At 35.4% G+C, this 8,416-nt stretch overlaps 1 protein-coding gene across 1 annotated transcript; it reads right to left on the bottom strand.

Moving 5' to 3' along the window:
* Positions 1–1,412: 1,412 nt before the first annotated feature.
* Positions 1,413–7,725, bottom strand: LOC133634000 (heme oxygenase-like). The gene is made up of 6 exons (XM_062026889.1): positions 7,640–7,725; positions 7,529–7,567; positions 5,955–6,066; positions 5,662–5,877; positions 3,631–3,903; positions 1,413–3,554 (listed from the first exon to the last, which is right to left on the bottom strand). Exons 2-6 carry the CDS (start codon positions 7,558–7,560, stop codon positions 3,399–3,401), a joined length of 789 nt encoding a protein of 262 aa, XP_061882873.1. The 5' UTR covers positions 7,561–7,567; positions 7,640–7,725; the 3' UTR covers positions 1,413–3,398.
* Between the last annotated feature and the right edge of the window lie 691 nt (positions 7,726–8,416).

Genomic DNA, 8,416 nt, shown 5'->3' with positions numbered 1-8,416 from the left:
ACGTTTAGCCTCTTTGACAACCACTGACTATAAGTTATTGACCAGGGACAATTTGAGCCACTCTCTGTATAATATACCCAACATCCCATAATATGAGATAATGAGCTCTTCGATACATAATTATTAGCAATCAGGACACGGTGTTACGTGCTGCTTCCCAGCCACCAGGGGGCGCTGTTATGCTATACAGTCCCCGATGGACGGACAAATGGGACAACATAAACTTCAATGCGTCATTCATTAATTAAAGATGGGAATCAACAACACAAATGTGTCATCAATTTCCTCAGTATAAAAATTCGTTCAATTATTTAATAATTTAATTGATTATTTCACCATGTAATTAATTATATAATGATGTATATCATGGTTTCAAATAGGACATCATTGAATAAAAAACACATTTTTAAATAATGACATTAATATATGTGGCATTATCATTTCATGTAAAATTACATTTAGTTCTTTAATCATTTAAATAATGATTTCAATATTTAAATACTTATTGATTTCATGATGTAATTAGTTTAATGATTTTTTTGATTAATTAGTTAAATATTTCATTGATTATTTTATGATTTATTTAATTGTTGGAGGGCCAAATAGGACAAAGTGAAATACATAAATAAGTACATCTTTAAATATTAACTTAAATGTGTCATTGACTTATTGTAATTGAAATTAAATGTAAAAACATGTTATTAATGGATCATTAATTTATTTCACGTAAAAATACATTTTAATTATTTAATAATTTAAATAATTATTTCAATATTTGATTAATTATTGATTTCATGATGTAATTAATTTTTTCATGATCTAATTATTTCACGATTTTATTATATCATGATTTAATGATTTTTTTAAAGTCTTTCCTGAACTTGTGTATAAAGGGCCAAATGGGACAAAATTAAATAAATAAATCTTGAAATAATTACTTAAGCGAGTGATTAATTATTTATAATCATAATTAAATACATAAATGTGTTATTAAAAGTGTCATTAATTTATTTCATGTAAAATTTAATTATTTAATAATTTACATAATTATGGACTACATCATTTTATGATTTAATTGATTATTGATTTCATTATTTAATGATTTAATTAATTAATGACACATTTAAATAATTATTTCAAGATGTATTTAATAAAATATTGTCCCATTTAACCCTCCATAATATGGGGATTTATGTATATATATATATTTTTTTCACTTTAGCAGCTGGCACTGAGCAGCGTTATTTATTATCATTTTACTAAAAATGCCATACTTTAAGCTTCTAGTATGATAATGTGTCATTTCCTATTTGGCAAGACTGATGCAGGAAGTGATGCCAAAACATGAAGAAAAATGTCAACCAGCTGGACTCTTGAATGTCAGCAAGGACAAAAAAAAGAGACTTTTTAACAGAAGCCAACAGAAGTCAGCCTTTTCAACTTTCTTTTATTACAAGGTCAACTTGGTATCAAAAAGTACAGAGACAGATATGTACAAAATAACACTGAAGCTACATGTTCATGTAAGACATAAAAACAACTTTCTGCACGATTCATAATAAGTCAACGGTATTTTGTGCTCAGCAGACTCTAAAAATCAACCGAGATCAAATTCAGAAGTGCTTTCGGATCTTTACATGGTTTGCTTTACCTGTGCAACAACAACAAAAGTGCCAGATGTGAAAGACCCACACAGACAAATGTGTTCTCTCTGAATAAATGTGTCGTGTAAACAAAGAAATTATTCCTTTTTCTAGTTTTCATATAATTGCATATTTCCCTTGTAATTGTCCTCATCAGGAAGTGTTGCTAATGCATGTATTCATTGTGGAATTTGTGTCCAAAAAAAATATTGAACAATTTAATTCTCATGAATTTGTTCTCGTCCAAAACGTTCATCAAATAAAATTTGAGTTTAAGTCAAATACTGTGCTACAAAAATGAGGGATGTGAATCTTACAACAACTCACGATTCAAAATTGATTCTCGATTTTACACGATTCTCAAAATATATTATTTGGTATATAAATAAACCTTTTCAAAACATGTTAGAGTCTTTCCTGCTGCCGATGTATGACTTGCAGAGAGTAAGCATACTAATTTAAAAATAGATTCTTGAAAAAATGTTTTATGTATACTGTATATATTGTTTAAAGAATACTATTAAATTGATTAGAAAACATAAAAAAACTATTCTGTAAATTTTTTAAAAAAATAAACTGATTCATTAAAAAATATATTTAAAAGAATGTTTGCAATCGATTCTTAAAATTATCATTAAAAAGGTAATTGTTTCTAAAAATAAAAAAACACTATATAGATTTAAAAACAAACAATTATAAATTCTGTAAAAAAAAAAAAAAATTACAATTCTTAAAAAATCCCTGATTCTTAAAAGAATGTGATTGATTCTTAAAATTATAATTTAAAAAAATGCAGTTGATTATAAAAAAACCCACAAACATTAAATTAATTTAAAAACCAAAAAATTGTGAATTCTGCAAAACAATTTAAATAACATGATTCTTAAAAAAATATTGCAATCAAATTTTTGAATCTTAATTGAAAAAAAATGTAATCAAATATTAAAAAAAACATTACATTGATTTAAAAACATTGAAATAATAATGAATTTAGTAAAAAAAAAAAACATATATTTATATATTCAAAAATATTCTTAAAATAACTATTATTAATAACTATTAAAATTATGAATCGGTTCAGAATTGGAACAAATAAGAATTGCAATTTGAATTTGAATCAATGTTTTTCAGCACCCCTAATAAAAAATCATTTCACACGAAATAAAATACATTTAGAAAAAAATTGTGATGAGTGTGGGGATGAATACAATTCTGCTTCGGGCCCCAATTTAGCCAGGTGTGGCCCTGCATAAAAAACCTATACGTTGCTGTTTATGTCTGAAAACAAATCAAAACAATATTAATTTGGTGTTTGTTTACATTAAAATAGCATTTTTAGGATCCAAAGGAGGATGTTCTTCTGTTTAACTGCTAAAAACACTTGGTAGAACGCACAAAGCGTTGAAACCACAGCTGTGCTGTTTTAGCGTTTTCTTGCAAAGTGCAAAGTCGTCACATCGGTGACATCGCCAACTACTGGCCTGGCATGCAAACTACAGACCTTCCATTTGGCTGGGAACCGCCCGTTGTCTCAAAAACTGATGTTTTTTTTGGTGCGTTCACTCCACTCCAACCCCTCAAGGGTGAGGTGCAGCAGGTTGAGAAAAATAAAGAAAAAACATGTTTGTTTGTTTTTTAAACCTGCTCAGCAAACTTCAGTCCCGTTTGAAGACAAAAGAAATAGATTTTTAGTCCCCCAGAAAAAAAGAAAGCAAAAGTCCATAAAATGAGGACGCATTGAAAAAAAGGTGCGTTTTAAAGCATCCAGATTCCCATGGTGACAACGGCCACGAACATCCCCAGCGCCATCCTGAGGAGCGTCGGAAGAGCCACAATTCGATTTAAAAAGACTTTGGAAGTTGGCTGCCGCTCTTCAAGCACGCTCAGCATCTTCTGCACGCCCTCAAACACCTGCAAGCACACCAAGGTGATCCATCAGGACTCCCTAGCGGAGGTCATGTGACCTGAGTAGTGAGCATTTCCTTACCTGGATGTTGTGTTCAAAGGCCCTCACAGCTTCCTCCAGCACGCCGGCCCTCTGCTCCTGGCTCAGCTCCAGCACGTTCATGCGGCCCCTGTAGAGCTGCTTGAACAAGTTGGGACTGGAGACGCCGGGAAAGGCGAAGAACGACAGACCCTCGCCGCTCTTCAGGCCCATGGACTTCTGGGCGACGCGGCCCAGGACTTGTCCTCCGGAGAGGTCGCCTAGGTAACGGGTGTAGGCGTGAGCCACCAGGTACTCCGGGTTTTCTTTCCCGATCTGGAAAGAAGACGGGATGAGCGCTGGTGTCTCGTGTGTGTGTGTGTGTGTGTATGTGTGTGTGTGTGTGTGTGTTCTTGTATTTCTTGAGACATCAACAAGGAAAAGTACCTTCCATATGAGGACCGGTGAACAAGTTTGGACCGAAATCATGGTCCCAATACGGAAAACCATTGCATCTAATAAAGAGCCAAATACTAGAGTGTGTGAACATTGCTCCAAAGTCAGGATTTTTTGTTGATTTAATTGCATACAAAAGTAAACATTGGCAGGTGCAAAGGCAGCAATATATGATAAAACAAGACGGCAGCTAAAGAAGGACTTCCCTATTCATCCCCGAAAAAATTTGCCAGGTGAACAGCTGATTCTACGACTTCCGGTGCTGACGCAAGACAACCCGCGTCCCATATGTGACCATAGGATGAACAAATTCACTACGGTACTAAGACTATGGTGGCCATTAACATTTAGCTTCTACAGCTATGTTGCTCAAAGTGCGGGACGGGGGCCATCTGTGGTCCGTGACTCCTTTGTCATCGGCCTTAAGCACATTACAAAAAACAAAAAATAGAGATCTCATTTGCACCCCTGGTGGTGAAATCTATCAAAATTAGGGTGGTCCCAAAAAGGAGGGATTTTTCAAAATGAGTGTGTGTCGATTTTAAAAGTGCTCCCCCTCCTGTCAACATATGAAATAACAAGTGTGTGTAAGAAATTGAAACGTGCCACCTTTGGCCAAAATTAATTTAAAAAAAATATATGTGTGAATGTGAGTGTGAATGTTGTCTGTCTATCTGTGTTGGCCCTGCGATGAGGTGGCGACTTGTCCCGGGTGTACCCCGCCTTCCGCCCGATTGCAGCTGAGATAGGCTCCAGCGCCCCCCGCGACCCCGAAGGGAATAAGCGGTAGAAAATGGATGGATGGATATATGTATGTATATAGAGACATACTATAATAACTTAAAGTAAATAATGAAGATTAAAAAACAATTACAAACAAAACATTCAACAACAACAAAATAACAAAAAGCAGTCTTTTTCTCACAATGTGTCGACTTTTATCTAATAAAATTGGGAACAATTTCTCGTATTCTTTCTGTTTCTGTAATATTGCTATATTTTCTCGTAAAATTATTACTTTTTTAATGCAAAATGGTGACATTTGTCGTATAAAATTCGCACTTTAACCACAACATTGCCAATTTTTTGGTTATTCTTGTAAAACGGTGACATTTTTTTGAGTAAAATTACGACTTCTGTCATAATTTTGCCAAGTAAAATTCCGATTGTTATTATAACATTGCCAACATTTGAAAGTTTTCTTATAAAATTGTGACTTTTGTCGAGTAAAAGGACGACTCTTTTCACAAAATTGCCAACATTTTAAGCTTTTCTTGTAAAATTCCGACTGTTGTCGAGTAAAATTCCAACTTTTATCATAATATTGCACAAATGTTCCGTTTTTCTTGTAAACTTTTGACTTGCGTTGAGTAAAATTACGACTTTTATTATAATACTGCCAAAATTCTGAGTTTTTCTCGTGAAATTGTGACCTTTTTCTGTGAAATTCCAACTCATTTTTCACAACAAGCTTTTTATATTTGCATAGTATGTCTATATTATTAATGTTGTGAATACAAATCTTTATATATCTAGAAAGGGTGGTCCTAAAGAGGTAGGCATTTTTCACAGGTCTCAAGAAGGTAACAAATACGAGAATGTGTGTGTGTGTGTGTGTGTGTCGCTACGGAAACCAACCTGTCGCAGCCTGTCACAGTATCTCCTTGTTTCCGCGGGCACCAGCATTTTGTCCTTCCAGCCTGGACCGTAGAAGAACTCCAGGTCTTTCTGGACCGAGTCCAGCCGGGCCAGCTCTGCAGGGAAGTAGATGGGCTCCACAGCGGGATGCTTGCAGTTCCTGTCCATCTCTTCTTCCAACGTCTGGTAGATCTCATGGAGGGAGCTGAGGAGCAGCTGAGGAGACGAGAAGGCCGTCGAGTAAACAAAAACAAAAAAAAGGTTTGCAGCATTTTGGAGGACTGAAGACTTACTTTGTATTGTTGCATGCTGACTTGTCCCTTCTGGAAGCTCAGCATGAGTTCTGTGTTCTCGGCCCTCATGTGACTTTCCATCGTCACCTTCTTGATCTGCTCCGACAGATCCCTGCAGGACACACAGTCGTGTTAAGGTGGACGACATCCTTGCTTCCTTCGGGCCAATCTGATTCCAGAACATCAAAGGCGTTCTGGATGAGCCCGCCCCCGCGTATGCAGAGTAGGTAGGAACGTGCATTTACTTTTTAGATCAATTGTAACCGAGTAGTTTTAATGCAACAAACAAAGACATGCGACTTTGACTTTGTTTCATTGACTTTCATTCAGATTCGCTACATTTATTTACGTCAATCTATTTATTTTATGATCTATTGTTTACTGCTTGCAAAGACGCATTCATTCAGCTGGTTAGAGAGACTCCTTCCAGCAGGCATGATCACATGACTCTTTTTCGCCCATCTGGCGTAAGCACCAGTGACCTTTGACTCCATTTCACCAATCAAAGGGAGCCTGGCAGTCACATGACCGCACTCAAACTGCAAAAAGTGACATGACGTCGAACGGCGTCTGATGTTTACAAACTAGAAAAAAGAAAATTTCAATCCCGCGCTCTCGTCTGTGGGGGTACAAATGGTCAAGAATTCCACTAACATGTTTTTTTAGGTTTTAGCTGCACTTGTGCTAACATTTGAATGGAATAGACGTTTATTGCCATTTGCACTGCATTTGTGTCTTAATCACAAAAGCTTTTTTTTAGGCTGAATTTATGTAACGTTTTTTTTTTAAGTTTGAATTTTTTACATCAACTTATGCTGACAATTTCATTGGGAAAAAAAAATAGTTTAAACAAATTAGTTTAAACAAATTAGTGTATAAAATTTCAGTGTAAAAAAATTCAGTGTGAAAAAAAAAATCAGTGTATACATTTTTTTAATTTTATATATTTAGTATATAAAGCTTCAGTGTTTTAAAATCCAGTGTATAAAAATTCAGTGTTTTAAAATTCAGTGTATAAAAATTCTGTATTTTAAAATTTTGTGTAAAAAACTCAGTGTATAAAATTTCAGTTTAAAAAAATTCAGTGTAAAAAAAAAAATCAGTGTATAACATTTCAGTGTAAAAAAATCAGTTGAAAAACGTGTTCGGGTGTTACCATTTAGTGGTCAATTGTACGGGATATGTACTGTACTGTGCAATCTACTAATAAAAGTCTCAATCAATCAATCAATCAATCAATCAAAGCTGAGATAGACCCACAAATGTTGTGTTCCCCGTAGGGCTTCTCACTAAAAAGCACATCCAATACTCTATTGAGGCACCTGTGAAACTTACAGTACTAAAATATGGACTTTTTCCAAATCATGCCACCTGGTTCAAAATTGTACTTTGCAAATGTCATAGTCTTATTTCCTATGTGATGGTGGCATGGCATAAAGCGGGTCATAAGAAAGGTCTCCAAAGTACAACTGGGTTATGGAAGCCCCATCAAATTGTTCAAGACCAGTCCTATATTTTCTTTTAAATATTTATAATAAAAACAACGGGACAAATACACAAAAATAGATTCTTACATTTCTGCTGTGTGCGTCTTCTGTGCGTCCATCGTGGGGCTGAAAAGAAGAGGAGTGGATGAATATAAGTGGCGTACAAAATAATGCATAAAGTCAATAAAGAGTTCTCACTGTGAGCTTCTCCAAAGTGACTTGCGGTGATTCTCTCTGTGTGGATGTTGTGCAGGGTCTGGGCCAGTCCGCCCTGCTTTTTATACGCGGCCCGCTCTTCCCTCCCACTGCTGGAATGAAAACAGGAAGTGTGCAATCACATCATGCACAGAGCAGCATTGTGTGTGTGGGAATGAGCGTTACCATGACGCAGCAACAACTCGTGAGGGGAGGGGGGGAGTTGAGCAATGTTTGGAATAACACCACAGGGAGGAGGGAAGCTTGGGGCTAAACATGACTCGGCAACGGCCACATTGCACATTGTGGAAACATGACAAAGGCTTTTTGAGGAAGGAGGAGTTGGCACGGCGAGGGAACAGTCACATGACTGTGTACTAATAGAACACTTTGAACTTGAACGGAACGTTTAAACACACGTCTATCAATTCTCACACTCACAGGACACTTCATTAGGTACACCTGCACAATCTACTTTTATTCAATGGAGGTCAAGCAATTGAAAATAGTTAACGACATGCAAAATAGAGGACATATACATCTTGATGACATAGATCTATACATAGGCCAATGCATTTATTTATTTATAATTTATATATAATTCATTAGTCGTTTAAAAAAAATATTTTTTGTATTTATTGGATGATGGATTACTTTTTGCCATTTTTCTAATCTAGGTATAATTGTGGTTTTACACACTTATCGTGCCCACGCTGTTACATGACAAGGATTTGGAACGCCTTTTTTCTAAAGGCGTGTACAAAGTACAAATGAATGACT

The sequence above is a fragment of the Entelurus aequoreus genome, linkage group LG18 (genome assembly GCF_033978785.1).
Source record: "Entelurus aequoreus isolate RoL-2023_Sb linkage group LG18, RoL_Eaeq_v1.1, whole genome shotgun sequence".
Taxonomy (NCBI): domain Eukaryota; kingdom Metazoa; phylum Chordata; class Actinopteri; order Syngnathiformes; family Syngnathidae; genus Entelurus; species Entelurus aequoreus.
Note: the sequence above shows the minus strand (reverse complement) of the source record. Positions and strands in the feature narration are given on the sequence as shown.

What these genes read in the sequence shown, in the direction of transcription:
- LOC133634000 (XM_062026889.1), bottom strand. Translation starts at nt 7,560, where the DNA reads ATGGACGCACAGAAGACGCACACAGCAGAAAT. An exon ending in ACTGTGACAGGCTGCGACAG is followed by an intron (nt 3,904 to 5,661) that starts GTTGGTTTCCGT and finishes TCTTCTTTCCAG; the next exon opens with ATCGGGAAAGAAAACCCGGA. An exon ending in CCTTTGAACACAACATCCAG is followed by an intron (nt 3,555 to 3,630) that starts GTAAGGAAATGC and finishes GTGTGCTTGCAG; the next exon opens with GTGTTTGAGGGCGTGCAGAA.